Raw genomic sequence first — 20,264 nt, forward strand, 5'->3', positions numbered from 1 at the left:
TGGAGCAGGGCAAAGCATAAATAAACACTATGTAATACAGCAGTGCAGCTGATTTAACCTGGGTCCTTGTCTGAACTCCAGCTATCTTTCAGCTTTGAATAGGTAAACTTAAATTGAGGCCATGTCAAGCAGTTTCTTAAACTTGCTGAGACATGAGCAGTCAAGCCTGAGAGAGGGAGCAGTGGAAGTTTGTAGAGATCTTTATTTGATGGGTTAGTGAGGAGGACTCACAGGGGTGTCACTGCATCACTTGTACCCTTGACTGGTCTCAAACCACCTGCTCCCTTTTTCTAGTGACTTGGGGTCAGGATGAGCCTGTAGCCATATATTCTTAGGAGGAATATGCTTGGATAAAACAATGTTTTGGTCAGGATGAAAAGGGAGATGTATGTTATAACATGGTAGATCTGCAGAAGACGGTGAGATTTTTTGTGCCAAAGGAAAATGGGATTTAGGCTTTTATCTTACTGTATTCATTTTCATGCAGTTTTTTTCTATTTAACCTTAGAAGAAAAGCTGTTTAGAATCCCTGAGGTGTTGCTGTCAGCTGCCCCTGTGTCCTGACAGCCACAGCCTGCATCTTCTCCTCTTTCCTTTGCAGGTCTTGCGGATGTTCACAGACTTCCTGTCCTTTATGGTCCTCTTCAATTTCATTATCCCTGTCTCCATGTACGTTACAGTGGAGATGCAGAAGTTCTTGGGCTCCTTCTTCATCTCTTGGGACAAGGAGATGTACGATGAAGAAATACAGGAGGGAGCGTTGGTGAACACCTCGGACCTGAATGAGGAGCTCGGGCAGGTCAGGAAGTGCTGTGTTTGCATCCTTTTGGATGGAAATGGGGATGAAAAGGCCCTCCCTGCTGGAACCCTTGTTGTGGCAATCCCTCACGGTCCCCTCAGGCCACAGCTTCACCCGCTTTGGTGGCACTTTCCATTTAATGTGATTCCAGTTGCTCTGTGAAACAGATAAGGTTATAAATAGTGCATGAAAGAGCAGGAATTGGGTCACACCAATTGTTTCCATATTGGGGAATATCAGGCGCAGTGCTCTGCGTGTCAGGGTGCTTTGCTTTCACTGCTTCAATTAAAAATTAAAAATCCTCTGTCTCTTTGAGGATTAATGGAAATGTCTGGCCAGTCATCTCCCTGGGCATGCAGAGCACGTGCAGCTGTGCTGCTGCTGCTGCTCTGCTGGGGCTCCTAGACAGCTCAGGCTTCCCTTTCTGATCTGCACCAGGAGAGACGAGTGCAGGGGATGTCTAGTGCCTTCTGCTTTCGGCTTTGCTTTAAAAACAATAATAAAAATATACTCGGAGTAGCAATTGGCTAATTGAAATGCAGCACCAAGGTGAAAATCCCCCAAAGGAGGCAGCAGACCTGCAGCAGCAGTTCCATAAGCACTAGGGCTATAGCAGAGGACCCAAGGAAGAGGATGAGGGGAAAGTGGAGAGCCTGGAGATAGATTTTATGTCTGCAAAAGGTGCCTCCTGCCACCTCTGCAACAAAAGCAAAGGAGCTGCTTTAAGGAGCAAAGTAGAAGAGCTACACAGTGATGTAGTGGGGCACCTGCATCTTTTTTCAGGGTCAGGTTAGGATAGCAGCAAAGTACTCCCCAGCATTGGCACAAATGCACTGAAATGCCCCAGCCTCTGTTTCTGGGGGCTCCTTCCCCACCCTGGAGGCTGGGGTGCAGCAGGGCAGCTCCTGGTGCTTGCAGGTGGAGTATGTGTTCACGGACAAGACCGGCACGCTGACGGAGAACAGCATGGAGTTCATCGAGTGCTGCATCGATGGGCACAAGTACAAGGAGTGCATGTCAGAGGTGGATGGCTTCCCTCAGTCCGACGGACCCCGGAAATACCGCGGCAAAGCTGAAAAGGTAGGAAGTGTGCCTGCTGGTGGCTGGCAGGGTGTTGTGGCCACCTCTGGCTGGGTGGTGGCACTGAGCTGGTGACAAGCCCTCCCTCCCTCCCTCCTGCCCAGAGCCGTGAGGAGCTGTTCCTGCGAGCCCTCTGCCTGTGCCACACGGTCCAGATCAAGGAGGCAGACCAGGTGGATGGGCTGATGGCACATCCAGAACGCAAATACACCTACATCTCCTCTTCCCCGGATGAAATCGCTTTGGTGAAAGGTGCAGAAAAGTAAGAATGGGAAGCTGTTGGGTTTTTAATAATTCCCTCTCTCTGGTGGGAGGAGGGGGGGAGGTGAGGGTGATCTGAAAGTGATAGACCCCTTTCCACAGTCTCTCTGGGAAGGATGTTGTGATAGCAGTGCTGAACCTGACCTGCAGCCCTGTGAAGCCATGTGAGCCTGTGGGTTCAGATGAGCTCTCTGTTAAAAGGATGCTCTGTAAAGGATCTTCCCCAAGCAGCTCCCTGGGAGGCCTTGGTTTGCACTCACTGAGAGCAGCCCAAGGTGCTGCAGTGCCCAGGTGTGGCAGAGGCTTCTTTCCCAGGGCCTTGTGCTTTAATCCCCTAGAAACAGACCAGTTACCATGTGCATATTGCAGTGAAATTGTTTCCTTGGTGGCAAAATCATAGGATGGTTACTTTTGTCAGCCCCAGATTTGAATCCTGCGAGAGATGCTCAAGGCGAGGCTGGATGGGGCTTTGAGCAACCTGCTCTAGTGAAAGACATCCCTGCCCAAGGCAGGGCTTTGGGACTAGATGATCTGTAAGATGCTGTCCATTCAGTGATTCCCTGCTCTTGCCAGCCCCAGGTTTTAGGTGCAGGCTGTTGCAGCTGCATACACTTGCTCATGGCTTGTAAATCTGCCAGAGACCCAGTGGAGCATGTCCAGAGGCTCTCAGTGTGTGCACTCCAGTGCCCAAGCTCTCCAGGTGATGGGAGCAGTGCCAGAACATCCTAGCAGGCTCTGCATGGAGTGAGCAAACATCCAGCCCTGCTCCTGAGCTCGGCCTCACTCCCTGCTTTGCTCTCCCCTGCAGTGCAGAAGCTGAAACAAGAACATTGTGATGTGTGATATGTGCCAATGGGTGTTTTCAATGTTGTTCTGTCCTTTTGTTTATTGACAGGTATGGTTTCACTTTTCTAGGACTTGAAAACGATTTCATGAAAATACGAAACCAAAAGAATGAGACTGAGATGTAAGTGCTGCTGGGGCTGCTGAGGAACAGGGCTGCTCTCCTGCACCACTGCCACCTGGCAAAATTGAGTTTGGTCAACCTGGCAAGGTCAAAGCTGTTCTTTGAGGGCTCTCAGACCGTGCTGACCTGCCCCAAAACTCCTGTCCCCTTTACAAAGCACAGTACATCAAGGTCTAGGCTAAAAGGCTCACTTGCAAAAATCTGTGGGTGGTTTACTGATGTCTAAATTCAGGTCCCTCAAGAGCCTGCAGTGCTTTGTATGTATCCTTCATCTGTGCCAGGCTGTGCAGGTGGCTCCTGGGATTCACAGGGTGGCTGCTGACCTTCTGGGCAGTGGCTGGGGCTCACAGCAGGATCCTGTAAGCCTAAACTTGTGATATGACTCCATTCCCTGTAACCCTTTTCCCCTCAAGAGCTGAAAATAGATTTTACCCTGTGCTCACAGCCTGGTGGACATCTGACAGTCACTGACGTATTCCCGGCACTCCCCAAAAACTTGCCATCACAAGCAAGTTTCACTTCTTCCATCCCTTCTGAAGAAACTTCTTATTTAAATGGGAAGCTCAGTGTTACTGCTTGGGGTGTGTGGTGGTCTATTCCCTGCTGAGCTCCTGCTCAGCCTGGGGCCTTGGTGCTCTGCTGGGCACCCACACCCTCAGTCCTGTGCTCAGAGCACCACTGGATTACTGGAATTTGTTTTTCCTCCAATTTCTTGTGCAGTAGCTGTAAAAAGTGCATTCCTTAGTGGGTGATGCCACTTGTAGGGTGTATTGATTTCTGCAGTTCATTGTTAGTGATTTTGTCTCAAATAGTTATTTTTCTATTTTTCATTTGCTGAGTCAGTCTTTTTCTGTTTTTTTAAAGGTACCAACTTCTCCACGTGCTGAACTTTGATCCTGTCCGTCGCCGCATGAGTGTCATTGTGAGAACCACCACAGGTGCAGGCACAGTGCTTTTGTGGACTCTGATAGCTGTGTGCACAGCTACAGAACTCCTCCTTATCGTTGTGACCCAGAGAGGCTGAGCTGTTGGGCTTTCTAAGCTGCTCTGGCTAAATTCTGTACTCAGTCTGGTTGCTGTAGAGTTAATTTTCCTCATAGCAGCTCTTTGGGACCAGCAGCAGACCAGGGGATGAGAATAGTGGCTCATGGAGAGCTCCCTGCCTGCTTTGTTCCAGGCTGGAGCATTTGAGAATGTCCCCTGGGTGGGATGGGGTTTCATGGGAATAACAGACAAAATTCAGAGGTCACCATCCTTCTCAAGTGTCAGCCCTGTGAGGTTTGGGATGCTGGTTTTACCCTCTCTGGAAAGGTTGCCACGGCTTACAAATTGGAAATGGTGTCCAACTTGATGCAGAAAACTTGCTCAGAAGCAGGTAGGGACACCCCAAGTCTCAGCCAGGTCAGACAAAGGTTTTTCACAGCCTGGTGAAAGGCCATTTTTGGTAGGCAGTCAGGTTTCTAGCAGTTCCTTCTTTAGTCCTGCCAGATTTCTTCATCACTTGCTGTTGACGTTGTTAAGTCTTTCTACAGCCTGTGAGTGCTATAAACTATTTATAATTTGCTTTTAGGAAAGTTGCTTCTCTTCTGTAAAGGAGCAGACTCCTCTATTTTTCCAAGGGTGCAGCAAGAAGAAATCCAACAAACGAAAGTCCATGTGGACCGCAATGCTATGGTGAGGACACAGATGGAATTTGGCTGCCTTCTGGGGTCAGGAAAGCCTTATTCCAAAAATAGGGATGTGGCCTTGCTTTGGAGGGAAGTGTTGAAAATGTGAGTGTCACTTCACATTGTTTTGATGGCAGGCTTCTTTCCTTTTCTGTTTTGTTGGCTTCCACCTTTGTTTGATATACTTATATGGTCTCCATCACAGTTGTATCTGAGCATCTCCCAGGCAAGTTAAAAATAGAAGTAACAGCAGCCTGGTCCCAGCTTTCCCTGCTGGATGCACACTCTCAGCCCTGGTCCTTCTCTTAGTTTCTTTTTGCCATATTACCTTCACATAATGAGCAGAACCGTGATTACTCTGATGGGAACAAGTTACTGTATAAACAGAGAAAATTGTTCTTTTGACACAAGCCAACAAATCGTCCCTGCCCTGAGGGTCAGTCCTGCCAGAAGCACTGATGGTACACAAAAGCACTAACCCAAAAGTGAGGAGCTGTAAGAAGTCTGGATGAAGGGCATTTGTCAATTTTATTTTCTTTCCCTCCTGCTGCCAGGATGGCTACCGAACGCTCTGTGTGGCCTTCAAAGAGCTAACTCAGAAGGAGTATGAGAAAATTGACAGACAGCTCAGTGAAGCCAAGATGGCTCTGCAGGACAGGGAGGAGAAGATGGCCAAGGTTTTTGATGACACAGAAGCAAACATGCACCTGATTGGGGCTACTGCTGTAGAGGACAGGTAAAGAGGTGACTCCAGCACCAGCACTGTGGTTTCTCTGGGATGCTTTGTGGTCCTGACTTGCTGTGGTGGAATTGAACAGTCAGGGAGATGCTGGCATTGTCCAGGGCTATTAATTATACCATGGCACAGCCCATTTCACAGTGCCCTAGTTGTGTTAAATTGGCTGGTGTAGTAGGAATTGGGATTTATTAATGAAACTACAGAAATACTTGCACTCCTAGAGAGTGAATTAAGCACACAGCATTAATTTGCACATCAAAACAATTTCAATTCCACATTCAGTTATAGTAACTGCAAGTGTGAATTAAACTCTTCTGTGAAGCCTAAGAATCAAGAGTATAAAGCAGTGATTTCTCTTTTTGCCTGCAAATAAAAATTCAGTATTGCTGACTTGTGATCCGAATTCCTGTGGCAGCATGTGCAAAGCCAGTTAACTTCTCCTGAGCTGGTATTTCCCACCTGCAGACTCAGGGTTACGTGCATTAGGTGTGGGCAGCCTGAGCAGTGATGTTTGCCTTCTGCTTGCAGGCTGCAGGAGCAGTTGGCAGAGACGATCGAAGCTCTGCACGCCGCTGGCATGAAGGTTTGGGTGCTGACAGGAGACAAGATGGAAACTGCCAAATCCACCTGCTACGCCTGCAGGCTCTTCCAGACCAGCACCGAGCTGCTGGAGCTGACGGCGAGGACGGTGGGGGAGAGTGAGAGGAAGGAGGATCGGCTCCATGAGCTGCTGCTGGAGTACCACAAAAAGCTGATTCAGGATGTTCCCAAAAGCCGGGGAGGCCTCAAGAGGTAAGTGAGCCAGAGGACCCAGCTATGTGCGTTTGAGATGCAAATTGGGTAGAGAAATAGGAGCGTGCTGTGGCCCTGGGGACTTGGTTAGTGCAGACACTGTGACCAGTTCCTTTGCTTGGCTCATCATCTCTAGTATTAGTTGGCTTTGAACTTAATTGCACTGTTCCTTCAGTGAAGGGCACACGTTAAGTCTAAGCTTTTAAAAATTGCTAAGCCCCAAAAAATGGATGGGGAGAAGATTAACCCAAAACCAATTTTCTGTTCACTAAGATGACACAAGCAGCTAGGTTGACTGCTCAGTCTGATTGTGTTTCAAGCATGTTCCTGTTGTGCCCCAGGAGCTGGACGTTGAGTCAGGAGTATGGACTGATCATAGATGGCTCAACGCTGTCGCTGATACTCAACCCTTCTCAGGACTCTGGCTCTAGCAATTACAAAAGCATATTTCTCCAAATCTGCTTGAAGTGCACTGCAGTCCTTTGCTGCCGGATGGCTCCGTTGCAGAAAGCACAGGTATTTACCCCTGACTGACTGAAGCACATCACTGGGTGATGTGACACACACTGAATTCATCAGCTGGGACTTGACCTGATCGTCTTAATCAACCAGCACTTCTCCAGGCTATGTGTAAGCCTCGTCTGAGCCTCAGAGCGTGATGAAAGCACACCATTCTTTCAAATCTGAATGCAAACCCTTTGTTTAATATGCTGGCAGGAAGCCGTAAACCCAGGCCAATTAGAAATAAACAAAACCTCCCAGTTTATTCTTTTTTTTCCTTTCCAAATTTGTCAAGTGGAGTCCGTGACTTCCTCACTCAGGCAGATGATGTCCCAGCCTGATAAGTGATGTGTTTCTGCACCCTGACATGCGTGAGAGGAGCCACTTTGGGAGAGCAGGGTCTGGCAGAGGGAAGGGTGGGATGTTGCTGCTGGGGTTTGTTTTTAAATACTGTCCTTCAGCCCTGCACAGATGAATTGGGCTTTTGCTCTGGTGGTGACTGCAGGGCGAGTAACAAGGGTTTTATTAACCTGAGCTCTCCAGGTATTGCATTGCTGCTGTAAAAGCCTGATTGCTTATCCTGGGGGGAGCAGTGGGAAGGTCTCTGCAGGCTTTTTAACTGAATTCTGGCTTCTGCTGCTGTCCTTTATCAAATCTCTTAGATTGTGCGAATGGTGAAGAACACAAAAGGAAGCCCGATAACCCTGTCCATAGGGGATGGTGCAAATGATGTCAGCATGATTTTGGAAGCCCATGTTGGGATAGGTAAGAGTCCCTGAAGCACCCATCTCACCCCCCAGACCTGTCTGCTCTGCTGGGCTTCACTGCTGAGGCGCAGTCAGTATTTCTGATTGCACATGGCTAAACCCATCCCAGGGGAAAATGTGGGAAGTCTGCTGTTGCTTTCTCTGGAGCCAGGGTTTAACTGCAGATTGATGCTTGAGATCATAGAATCAGAGAATAATCTGGGTTGGAAGGGGTCTTTAAAGGGTCCAGTCCTTGTAATGAGCAAGGAGATCTTCAAACTTGTGGTGGTAAGGATTGCTTGGGGCTCAGAAAAAAAAGCAGCAGGTGGGTGATTAGTGGCAGTTGTTGCAATGGCAGTGCAGTGGAAGTATCAGACTTCAGTGCTAGCTGGTCACAGTAGCTCAGCACAGGGGACCTGCATGTGATTCCTGGGGGCTGATGCCAGGTGTGTGGTGTCTGCACTGTCCCCATGAGTGACAGTAGGCTGGAAACTCCTGATTGGTGCCAGAAATATGGGAGACTCCTGTAGTACCACTGAAGAAAGGCCAGGGGAAGAGAAAGGGCATGTTCTTCATTTTGTTGGAGATGCTGTGGTGCCCTCTAATGAAGGGAATCTGGTGCAGTCCATTTGGATGTGGCTTTGAGTGAACAAAACAGCTCTGTGGGGATGTCTCAGGAGGCTGAGCAGCTGCAGTGCAATAACTAAGCTGTGTGAGGTGCAGGCCAGCCCACAGGGAACCAATTCCTTATCTCTCATCAGCTTTGATGAGATACCCTTCACCACACTTCCATAGGAAATCACAGAGCAGCCTAAATATAGCTTAAGAACTCCAGAGGCAGGTCTGAGTGTTGTGGAGCCAAAACTACGCTGAGTGTGTTAGTGTTTGGTCTCCTGGGGCACTCAGGAGGGAAACACAGCCTTTGTCATGCCTTCAGACACTGAGTGATGTGAGCAAACCTGGTGGGCAGCATCCCAGTTCCAGCCCCTCGGGATTAACCCCTTGCTGTGCTCTGTCTCCAGGTATTAAAGGCAAGGAAGGACGCCAGGCCTCCCGAAACAGCGACTATGCTGTGCCAAAGTTTAAACATTTAAGAAAACTGCTACTAGCACATGGGCATTTATATTATGTGAGAATAGCACACCTTGTACAGTATTTCTTCTATAAGGTAAGGGGCAGTGTGCAGCTGATTTCTTTGTTTATACTATACATCTCTTTGGCAATAGGATAAAATAATAAACAGGAAAAAACTGTGTGGGATATTCTGTAGTTCTGTTTTCCTTCCCTTGAACAGGCTGTGTCTGTCATGTGCCTGTCCACTGAAAACAGTGCTTACAGGGGAATGTGAGCATTCTTCTAGTGTCTTCTGCCCATACTGACTGCTCACTGGATTGGTTTTGTGCCTGATTGAACAAGTGCCCTACCTTGTCTGATGTTGTAATGTCAGACACTAATGTCTGATAACAGGAAAAACTGCTGGGGTTTAGATTGAGAAGTCAAGTGCTTCCCTGCTGACCATTTGTCTTTTGTTTTCCTAGAACCTTTGCTTCATTTTACCGCAGTTTTTATACCAGTTCTTTTGTGGATTCTCACAGCAGGTAACTTCCAGTAATTTGTCTATAAAGGCAGGATAATAAGCAAGTGGCATAATGAGGCTTCCTAGCAGAGACTTGGTTTTTGGAATCCTGTCCCTTCAGCACCTTGCTTTAGAGGACAGTAGGAACTAACCTTGTTGCTCAGCACTGTATCTGGATCATAATATTTTGCAACCATAACTGTCATAAAGAAAGCAATCTGCTTTATTTCCTTTCCCATCCACCAGCCACAAACATAGGTGGACACCTTCCTGAAGTAATGAGAGAAGGGTCTAGCTGGTTTGTCAGCACCTGATTTTCCTACTGCTTCTCTTAAGAGAACAAGTTTTGAAAGGTTTCCTGATCTTGTCTCCTCTGCTGCTTTTCGCTGATTTAAAAGTGTCACTCAAAAGGAAGAACAGTTCATTATTTTATGGCAGCTTTAAAAAAAGACACAGAATGAGTGTCATCAGAGCTTTGCTTAGTCCAAGTAAGCATCAGAGGGACAGATCTGTGTGGTGAGTTCATGTGCTTGGAGACAAGAACTTTGGCTTTTGTGTCTATTTGGGCTCAAAAGTAACAGGAAAAGTAAATGATGAGAGATAATTCTCCACTTGTTTTGGCAGAAACACTTGCCTTTTTCTTTTTTTAAAAAAAATGAAGCTATAGTTCCTCTAAAGCAGTCTAGTCTTTAGAGAGCCACAGGAGGCATGGAGTATATTAATAGAAATGGCAGCACAAGAGCAGCAACAAGAAAGCTGTGATAAGGGCTGTTTAGTCATGTTTTTCTGGAGGGTAAGCTGGAGATGAGACCAGCCAGTTACAAAACTTCCTGTCAGTGGGAGCAGTTCCTGGCCACACAGCCTGCAGGTGTTTTGTTGCCCTTGCATTGCACAGAGCACAACCCCTATCAGATGAAACTGTGCTGTGTGGCTGTGACAAAGGGATAAGTCTGCAGGGTATGTAGGAGACAAGGGCTGGAAATTTATGATTTAATTTCTTTGTGGAGAGGCTTTTAAAGTGGGTTTTCTGTCTGTCTCATTTTCCCCTTTCTTCCTGCTCCAAGCCACTGTATGATGCTGCTTACCTGACCATGTACAACATCTGCTTCACATCGCTGCCTATCCTGGCTTACAGCCTCCTGGAGCAGCACATCAGCATTGACACGCTGACCTCGGACCCTCAGCTCTACATGTGAGTACTCCTGGACTGGGCAAACCTCTGCACAATTGTTAGCCGTGGTTTTTGTTGGTGTCCCTGTCCCACATCAGTGATGGGATCACCATCAGCTGCAGAAAAAGCCATTTCTGTCCCTGCTAGCTCAGCTGTTTCTGCATTCAAGCTGAGCAGCCTTGTATTTACTGCCTATTTCTACTTGTTTATGCTGTCTGACAGTATCTGGTCTAGCAAATTGCACTGCTGTATCACTATAAAAAGGTACACTGTAGGTGGAATTCTTCATCTGTAAGAAAAATTGAGCTGTGAGTGTGGCCAGACCATTCATTCATGGTACCTTTCAGCCAGGCAGTACGAGCCAAGCACGTGATAGAGCATGTAATGCATAGAGGGAAAAAGATCCATTCATTTTGAGAAAGATGAATGTTACAAAGCCCAGCTCAGGCAGGTAGTTTCTCAGCTTGTCTAAATGGCTGTGGTTCCCCAGGCTTCCCCTCCCCAGGCCAGGTCTCCTTATCAGAATGCAGGGAGCTCTGCTCATCGATCCACACACTCAGCTTTCTGCCACGTTGCCCAGGGAAAGGGCAGTTTAGACTGACTCTCTCTGCTTTGCTCGTTGTTTGCTCTCCTTCCTTGCTTGCAGCAGGGAGAGGCTCCAATCTCCCACAGAAACAGAGATGCTTTCCATCTTCCTTCCAGCCCTGCCCACGCCACATGCTTGGGCAGCCCTTCAGCAGAGACTGAGGAAGATGTGTTTTGGAGGAAGCCTCTCTCCACGTGTCCCTGTTGCTGATTCCCCAGCCTGGCAGTCAGCTCAGCCCTGTGGGGAAGGCCAGCTCAGGGCTGCTTTGGCCAGAGCCCCATGCAAGCCTGTCACTGTGGAGTGATGCTCCTCTCTAGTGGGAGCTATGTGTGGCACAGCTGTGCTCGAGCCACGAGTGGTGTCTGTGCAGAGAGAGCAAAGGGAATTAACTGCCTAAAATACTGTGTGAAAGTTGCATTAGGTATAGAAAAATCCGTGAATGTACCAAGAGCTGTAAGGCTGGGAAGGGCTTTGGGTGGTTTTGAAGTAAACACTCAGAGAGCCATGGTTGACTAAACCTCTATATTCCCTCACTCATATGGCAAAATGCCACCGTCTGTATTTTTAAATAGCTTGGTAATTGAATCTTGTGCGACAGAGAGCAGTGACAGCAGGCCCTGTGCCTTCCCCTGGTGGGCTCTCTGATCTCTGGGGTCTGTCCGAGGGGAAGCAGCCTTCGTTTGAATATTCATGCCTGCGAGTGCTGCTGGATGCAGAGCGCCTGCTGTGTGCTGGAGGAAGTGCTGAGCTGCTGCAGTGCAGATCCTGAGTCTGGAAACAGCCTGTTTACCAGGAGCGCTGCAGGACAGAGAGGGGAATGCAAAACAGCTCGCAGGGAGGAAGCTGCCTGTGTTTTGTCTCCTTGCCAGAACCCACACTTCCAGTCTGGTTAATCCTTACTCTTTTCTCACACCCAACCTGGGATATGTTGGAATGTGGTCACTGTGTCGTGCAAAGGATTCAGTAGGGTCTTGTTTTAGAAACTGCACTTAGAGGAGCCCAGCAGCACACAGGTTTGCAAGGTGTGTCTTGCTGGAAATGGATGTATGGCTTTAAGAGTTAAGGAAAATAATGTGAAAAAGATGGGGATTTTGGGTTCTAACATAAAAGTGCTTTTATCTCCCACCAGCCTTCAAATTTTAAAGAAATTAATCTGAAAAGATAATGGTGCAGGGAACTGTTTTTAACTCCTTCCTGCCCTGATAGCCCCCTTCCACTCCCCAGGCCCTGTGTGAGGTCCCTGCAGAGCTTTTCTCACAGCCCATCCATTTGCTGCTGCTGCCTCCGTGCCAGATCTCATCCTATATTCAGCCAAGAGCCTCCTGCTACAACCCCTGTGATAAAAACACCCACCATACAATTCAGGAGGTTATTTTCAGCCTGTGCAGAAAAACACCACTTCAGGGAACAGGACTTGCAGAGCTTTTCTCAAAAAAGGACTTTGTGCATTCTCTAAAAAGAGGGAAGCACACCACAGATTTCATGCATCCCATACAGCTGCTCTTCAGTCTTACTCTGCTTTTAAAATTTAGCAGATAACATGAGATACCATGGGCAAAGCAGAGGCTGCAGGAGAGGCTCAGGACTGTGTTGCCTCTGTTCACTTTGGGCTTTTTTCATCCAAGTTACCTAGAGGAGAAGGACAAAACAATTCATCTGCTGAAGCTCTTGTGATCTGTCTTGATCAGCAGCTGCATACCACAAAGGTTCTTTATGTCCACTGCACTGGCACTGGTATTTTTGTGATTTCCCTCCTTGCTTCCTACAGCAAGGGCTTGTTCCAAACCTGAGAGGAGCTTTGCAGTGCATCCTAAGCATGATGGTGATGGTCTTGTTCCTCCATCTCTTGGCAGGAAGGTTTCAGACAATGCAATGCTGCAGTGGAGGCCCTTCCTGTACTGGACCTTTCTGGGCGCCTTTGAAGGACTCGTGTTTTTCTTTGGGGTTTATTTTCTCTTTCAAAATTCCTCGTTGGAAGACAACGGAAAGGTAACACCACCAAAAACAAAAAAAAAAAGGAAGATGAGTGTTTGTTTTGTGCACTGCCTTCTGATACGCCTGGCAGGGAAGATCTACACGTTTAGTCTGTGCAGTGCGTCTCGAGTCTTGTCCAACAGTGTAGCCTTGCTTATGGTGTGATTCTGCAGCCAATGCTTGAAATAAAACATCTTCCAAATCGCCATGGCAACAGGGCAGAGCTGGTTATCCTCACTAGGTAAAATGACTAGTCTTACACAGCTCTGCTCCAGCCAGCGAGCTTTGCCTGCTTGCTCGTGCCTCTGCTGTGGGGACAGTGCTTGCATCGCTGGGAGGGGGAGCTGCTGGGGCTAGCTTGCACTGAAAGAGGAGGAAAAAAACTGGAGGTTTTTGTTCTTTTTCCTTTTTTCTTATTTTGCTGGTTAACTGAGTGGAGAGCAAAGCGTTAGTGCAGGGTGGCTGCCACACGTGGTGGCCTGAGCTGTTTCAGGGCCCTTTCCCCAGGGGAATGTGTGCAGCATGGTGTTGGATTTTGACTGATGGAAAACTCCTTTACACCATCACTTGTGACCCTTGAAAATACCTAAACTTTTTTTAGCATCTGACACTTGGAGAAAAGCTGATGAAATTTATGTAATTCATACATTGCATCAATGCCAACATCTATGGCCCCAGCTATATGTAGTCAAGCCCCTTTGTTGTCAAATCAGTGCTTTTCTGTATTAGTAGCCATTCTGGTTGTATTTGAATGAAACATGAAGCACTGCTATGTTCTACAAATGCCTTCAGAGGTCAAGTCTATGTGGCACTACAATAAGATCTGTGGTTATGTCCTGTTCTGTAAACACTTATGCCTGTAAGAACTGCTACCAGCAATTGTTCATAATATCCATGTATGTTTGATTGACTCCTTTTTCACTCCTATTGACTTTAATTTTTTTGCATTTTTTGGAAACTTTTACATTTCACTTTCTGTTTTAATGTATGCATTCAGATCTTGACAGCCTTTGGTAAGCATCCCTCCCATTCATTGCCATCATTTGGATTTATATACAGTATCTGCTTTTCTTTGTGTGCCTAGTCACTAGTTATCCACAAACCAAACCAGCTGGAAAAGTCCCCACTGGGCATTCTGCAGATGGGACTGCAAAGACACCACGAGTGTGGCGAGAAAGCAGAAACTGTGTAAATTGCCAAGAAATGCTGAAATGCAGGTGGTGCAATGAGTTGTACCCTCGACCGACATTGCTGTTAGTAGGAGGTTGTCCCTCTCACTGTCCCAGCTCTGGGTCACCCGTCTGTGTGGCACTGCATGGCACAGGGGTGTAGCGGGCGGCGAGGCGCGGGTGCCTGGAGCATCCATGTCCTGTAGCAATCTCCATCCCATCCCTCCCTCCCTGCTTGCACCCTGTCTGTCCCCATCGTTGTCTCTGTGCCTGGCCCAGCAGAAGGGCTGAGACACCTGTGGCAATGCCGTGTGTTTTTCAGGTGTTTGGGAACTGGACCTTTGGGACGATTGTTTTCACCGTGCTGGTGTTCACCGTCACTCTCAAGGTTAGCATCTCCCTTCCTTGTTCAGTCACTCCTTTTTTGCCAAGGCTCATGTATCTGCTGTAAAACTGTGTAGTGAGTGTATTGAAGATGAATATTTTCCACCACACTTTAATATTCTCTTCTTCCACAGAGGCAGAACTTGTGTATTGTCCTTTGTGCAGTCTGTGGCCTTTAAGTGGTTTGGTTAAATTATTTTTGTTTTTCCCCTCTTTCAAGGACCCCAGTTGGTTATGGTTGACTTTTCCCCATGTTTTCACCCCTTAATGTTCAGTTCCAGCAAGAGGAGAGGAGCAATAGAGAATTTGGGTTTGTCCACCTTGTTTCAGAAAAGACTGAGTGCCAGAGTGATCACAAAAGCACGTGTCAAATAACAATAACAAATCTACTTTGTTTCATGGAGCTTTCCATGAAACTGTTTGCATAAGACCTTACAAAAGGTCTTTTGTGTTTGGTTCAGGACAGCAGGTGGTGACCAGAGGCAATTACAGTCCCTGCAACCTTTAGACGTTTCTTTCCTGTAGCATCAAGGGTTGCATCAAATTTATTCCATTAAAAGTGTCAGTTACAATTAGAATGTCACTGTTTCCCTGTTGGTGTTGTGCCAGACTGTGGATATTGAAAATGTTTTCCTGCTGCCCATATGCACAGAGGTAGCTGTTTGGAGACCCTTCAGCCTTAATATGAAACCAGTCTGAAATGTCCTGTAAATACAATCAAATACACCCTGCATCTAAAGCCTGTTTTGTCTCTCTTTTTGTTCCCACAGCTAGCATTAGACACCCGATTCTGGACGTGGATGAACCACTTTGTGATTTGGGGCTCCCTTGCTTTCTATGTGTTTTTCTCATTCTTTTGGGGAGGAGTCATTTGGCAAGTATCAATTCTTCTTTCCGTGGTGCTTTCCTAGGGGAATGCCCAGTGTGAGGGCTGTGGCTGCAGCACCCCTCCTCTGGGATATCCTGAGATTTGCAGGTGCCAAGGTGTGTGCAGCATGCTCCTTTCCCTGCTGAGTGAGGCAGGATTACCTCCATCCAGCACCCCTAAAACCCAGAGCTGGCAGAGGGCTGTGGTACAATGAGTGTTTGAGGAGAGAACACCCTGGGTGCCACCCAGGTGCTCAGCTTTGGCAGGAGGTGGTTTGCTTTTCTGCCCCAGGGTTGTTCCTGGTGCTGAGGCTCTTGTCTTTATTGAGAAGGTTCTAGAGTAAACCTGTTAGGGTCTGTTAGTGCATATGGATGAGAGAGACAGGAGGAATTCATGCTGGAAAGAAAACCCAGAGAAACAGAAGGAAGGAGCAGATCAGGCAGATGCAGAGCAAGAGGATCTGATGCTCTGGGACAGCTTAAGAAGGAAAAATAAACAGAAGCAAGCACAGGTCCTGGTGTTGAAATCGTGGGTCTGAGTAGAAGAAATTCTCATTGATTTGAGTTCAGCCAGGATTTTAGGTCTAATGTGTTGCAAAAGCAGGCAAGCATTAGTCCATTACAAACATTACTAGTTTTGTATTTCCTGTGCTGGAGTAAATGTTCAGCTGACATTCACAGCAAGACAGCATTTCCCATTTTGCACCTTTGCTTTCCCATGGGCTAATGCCACAGGCTGTTGGCTGGATCTCTGATTGAGTAAACTGCTAATAAAGATGTGGAACAGATTTAAATATTTTATTTGGGAGTCACAAGCTTTAACTCTTCTGTTGACTCTTGCTGACCAGCAGATCCAGATCTGCAGTCTGGCCACATCTCTATGCTGAAATGTGTGAGTTTTCTACTGAAAACTCTTTCTACTGTTTAACTTGCATAGCTCAATATTTTTGACCTGACAGTAAGCAAAAACTGCTTTGGGATCCTTGTCATCACTTATTGATGAGGTGTTTTGGGAGACTCTGGATTTCCACTATCAAACCCTAACCAGAAGCTATAGCAAAGCCTGAAGTTGAAATACAATGATCTGGTTTTTGATAAGGTGAATAATTTATCTTCCAGTGATGGTGGAAAAATTCAAACCCCTTCCCAGCCTGTAAAGAAACAGATGTGGAAGATGCAAAATGGATCATGATGAACTTCCAGAAATACTGCATTTGGAGGCAGGAGATGGATTGGGAAAAGGATGGATAATGTGTTTCTGTGCTGTATCCACCTCCATCTGAAAGGGAGGAATAACAGCTTGATCTGAAGTCTCCTTTGATTCTGACCTTCTAGGAAAATCCATGTTAACCAGAATTTATTTGTATCCTTTCTTTTTCAGGCCTTTCTTGAAGCAGCAAAGAATGTATTTTGTATTTGCTCATATGCTGACTTCTGTTTCCACATGGCTGGCAATAATTCTCCTGATCTTTATCAGCCTTTTCCCAGAAATTCTTCTAATAGTTTTAAAAAATATAAAAGAGAAAAATCATCAGGTAAGGAGCAAGATGATGGATACACAATATTTTTAGGAAGACCTTTCTTGCCCTTAGGCACCAGCTGAACCTGTAACAATACCACGTACCACTCACATCTCAAGGAAGGCTTTCTAGAGTCTTCTCTTGCTTTTTCACATGCCAAAAATGCCAAGAAGTTATTCTAAAAATCCTGCCTAGATCTGTAGTGAGGAGAGGCTCAGCCTGTGCCTTTCCTTGGCTGCCCTTGCTGGGTGGGAAGGTTCTGTCTCAGAGGTGTGTAACCCTTGTCTGAGCTGAACTGATCACCAAACACACCTTAGCTTGTCCTGGAAAAACCTCCTTGTGTTTGTGTCAGCAAACACAGGCAGGATGTTCCCTTGGGTCTGTCCTCAGGTGCAGAGGGAGCAGGGTCAGCTCTCGTCACATTTGCTCAAATAACCAAAGGCTCACTCCATGGGGTTCACCCTCCTTGGAAGGTGTCTGGTTGTGTAACAGCTTCCTTCACTGCTGAGGAGGAGGAGGAGGACTCTCCCTTTAGAAGTGCCAATCTCCTGGAAGTTTCCTTCATTGCTCCTGTCAGTGGCTCCTGGCTCTCTGTGCTGAGCCCCCTGCTCCTTGGCTCTGCTTGCCCAGAGGTGCTGAACCTCCCCAGGGTGCAGCCCATGCCCTGGGCAGCCCTGCTCACCCCAGCCATGCCTCCCCTTCCTGCAGCCTCTCTTCCCCTGCAGCAGCAGCAAGTCCTGCTCAGCTCAGCAGCTGGTGTGCCAGGCAGGCCTGGGCTGTGCTGTCCCCAGGCAGCAGTGGGCACAGGTGAGGGGACAGGGTGTGGTGTCACCCCTGGCCAACACACAGCAAGATAAGCTCCCCATCCCCAGATCAGTGACAGAATTACAGAATGGTTTGGGCTGGAGGGGACCTTAAAGATCTTCTAGTTCCAGCCCTGCTATGGGCAGAGATGCCATTCACTGTCCCAGGGTGCTCCAAGCCCCATCCAGCCTGGCCTTGAGCACTGCCAGGGATGGGACATCACTGAAGTTGGAAATAATAGAGATGGTCAGAGAACTGGGGTTGTATTTTGTGAGGAGCCATGTAACTTCTTCCACCTGAGTATGATTTAGTAGTTTCTAGCTTGAAATAAATGAAACCCCTATTGAATAGGCAGGGAGTGAGTTGCTCTCAGCTGCAGACACAGGAGAGTGTGGGGACAGTGCTCTGAATTGTGACCTGGGGGTTTGTGAGCCCCAGCTCAGCCCACCTGAGAGGTGACCCATTTTTGCCTTCAGCTGTTGACCAAAGAGCCATCTCCTCTTGCAGTACTTACTTTCAAGAGTACTTTATATTCATTTCACAAAGGCTCTTGTGAAATCACTTAGCAAAGCAAAGTGAGTGTCAACTAGAAAAGTCTCTTCAGATGTGCATCCCAAACCAAACACAGGCTGAGCTATATTTAAATGTACACTTTGAGTAAGAGCTTTATGACAAGTGCCTGAAGCAGATAGCAGCTCTGGATATCTCTGTCAGCCATCAGTCAGTCACCTGATTTGCAAAGGCATCTAAGATCAGGTAGAGGATTTCAAACCAAGACCCTCTTTGAGGATCCTGACCTTAATATTGAAATAAAATAAAGATCAGTGTCCCAAGGGGAGCATTAAATGTAAAACTAGATTAGAGACATTGTTTAGGGGCCAGAGCCACAGCTTGGCAGCCAAGGGGATCCCTTCTGGAGGGGGAGGATGGAGTTGAGGCCAGGTTGGTGGGTATTTGTCCTTGAGCTCAGTGGGTTAGGGTTTCACCCCCAGTTTCCTATAACACAGCACATCAGCTTTGCTCAGCCTTTATTAAATTTTCTGTGTGGAAATGTGGTTGTTGTTATTTTGGTTTTGTTTGTTTTTTTAACTGCAAGGCACATTTGTGTTTTCCTTGGTTTCTGCCTTTCTCTTTCTTGTACTGCAATTTTCTGTCTTTTGTGCTGTTGTGAACTAGGTAACGAAGCGCCTTCCTTCCTCAGGAACATCCACTATCTTCATGCTTTCTCAAACTTCCAGCAATCACAGCTTTTCTTGGAGTGAATAAGGTGATTTCCTTTCTGAGTCGCAATGTGTTGCTTGCTCAACTGCTTTTTTTCTTCCTTCTGATGCCTAACTCCTGAAAACCCACGTTTAGATTTGCTCACACAGCAAAACCTTGCTTTTCCCCACCTTTTGCCTTAATTTGAATCTTTTCCTTAAGTATTTCGTCTGTCTCTTCCCCTTGGGTCTCTTGCTGCACCTCAGGTGGGTGAGCTGGTCGTGCTCAGGATGTCCAAGTGAGGTGGACACAGACAAAGCTGGTTACACTCCTTCCCTGCTGTAGTCCTGTGTTAGTGGAGCAGATAAAGTGGGACAAGGTGGAATTGATGTTGGTTGTCCTCTGGATGATTTGTCAAATGTCTCGGGCTTGTCTGACCTAGGAGGAGCTTCCCCAGTGCCCACCTTGCCCAGTCCATCCCACTTGTTAGTGCTGCTGTTGTTTGTGTGAGTGAATAAGCCACAACGAGGAGGGATAGTCATGGACTTGCTGACCATGGAGTGGTGGGGCTAACCCTGAGCAAAGTGATTACACATCCCTGGTTTCCCTGCAGATCTCCACCATGACTTGCTGTTTTAGAAATACCAGTACTGTGGGGATCAGGGATGTTTTCCTCCTCCCTCAAAAGCACCTGCAGCATAAACCTCCAAGCCTGAAGTTAAACATTTGGAGAAGCAGAGCCAGTTTCTGCATACCCTCCATGCCTCCTGCCCTGCAAAACCAGCCAGTGTGAATCACCGAGTGTTGCTCCATCCGTTATGAAATGCCTTAGCTGTGGAAAGGGTTGTGTGTGTTGCATTGTTTGACCCCAGGCAGGCTGAGGGTCCTGTGTGCTATAAGTCTCTTTGCCTCGCTGTTGCAGAGCAGCAGGAAGGCACCTGATTCATTGTCGGCCAGACCTTCTGTCAGACCACTTCTTTTAAGAACATTCTCAGATGAGTCTAATGTGTTGTAACAGGTACCCTGTCCAGAGGAGTTGGGATGGTTTTAAAGGCATCAATTAACCAAGTGTAACCCCTCCAAATCAATTAAACCATGGTTCTTGTAATCCTCTTGACTGTCGGTGTGGGGCATCTGTCCTTGTGGAATGGAGATGCAATGCTTGGGATGCATTTTAATTTGGGGATGTTGTCCTAACCAACCTCTTCAAAATCCCATATCTCTTCAGATTCTTTCAAATATTTGGCAATATGTAAACAAATCTTTCAATCTAACTGCTATTTCAGTCTAATATTAGCAGAAAATTTAATTTGAGAGTGCAATCTGAATTGTGCTAACAGTGGTTGTAAAAGCTAATGCTGATACATTTACAGTGAAGGATTGAAATCTCAGTTGTTAAAATGATTCCAGTATTGCATCTGAATTGTACCAAAATCCCTTTGTCTAGGGTGCATGCTGGTC

General features: G+C 47.0%; 1 protein-coding gene across 6 annotated transcripts in view; it reads left to right on the forward strand.

Moving 5' to 3' along the window:
- Nucleotides 1–20,264, forward strand: part of ATP11C (ATPase phospholipid transporting 11C (ATP11C blood group)) — a 52,729-nt gene that overhangs the window by 28,437 nt on the left and 4,028 nt on the right. For 3 of the 6 annotated variants that reach the window (XM_085060750.1, XM_085060752.1, XM_085060746.1), the window contains exons 12-28: nt 602–799; nt 1,718–1,879; nt 1,984–2,141; nt 3,036–3,107; nt 3,972–4,045; nt 4,678–4,781; nt 5,329–5,510; nt 6,042–6,305; nt 6,647–6,821; nt 7,469–7,571; nt 8,575–8,720; nt 9,091–9,150; nt 10,193–10,320; nt 12,739–12,874; nt 14,351–14,416; nt 15,183–15,286; nt 16,661–16,814. In XM_085060750.1, the coding sequence (XP_084916876.1) occupies nt 602–799; nt 1,718–1,879; nt 1,984–2,141; nt 3,036–3,107; nt 3,972–4,045; nt 4,678–4,781; nt 5,329–5,510; nt 6,042–6,305; nt 6,647–6,821; nt 7,469–7,571; nt 8,575–8,720; nt 9,091–9,150; nt 10,193–10,320; nt 12,739–12,874; nt 14,351–14,416; nt 15,183–15,286; nt 16,661–16,814 (2,286 nt within the window). Of the gene's footprint in view, nt 1–601; nt 800–1,717; nt 1,880–1,983; nt 2,142–3,035; nt 3,108–3,971; nt 4,046–4,677; nt 4,782–5,328; nt 5,511–6,041; nt 6,306–6,646; nt 6,822–7,468; nt 7,572–8,574; nt 8,721–9,090; nt 9,151–10,192; nt 10,321–12,738; nt 12,875–14,350; nt 14,417–15,182; nt 15,287–16,660; nt 16,815–18,779; nt 18,871–19,725; nt 19,822–20,264 lie in introns of those variants that run through there. The other 3 variants (XM_085060749.1, XM_085060748.1, XM_085060747.1) reach the window with 3 other exon arrangements.

Source organism: Lichenostomus cassidix, chromosome 4A (genome assembly GCF_008360975.1).
Source record: "Lichenostomus cassidix isolate B80296 chromosome 4A, HeHo_3.0, whole genome shotgun sequence".
NCBI classification, from domain to species: domain Eukaryota; kingdom Metazoa; phylum Chordata; class Aves; order Passeriformes; family Meliphagidae; genus Lichenostomus; species Lichenostomus cassidix.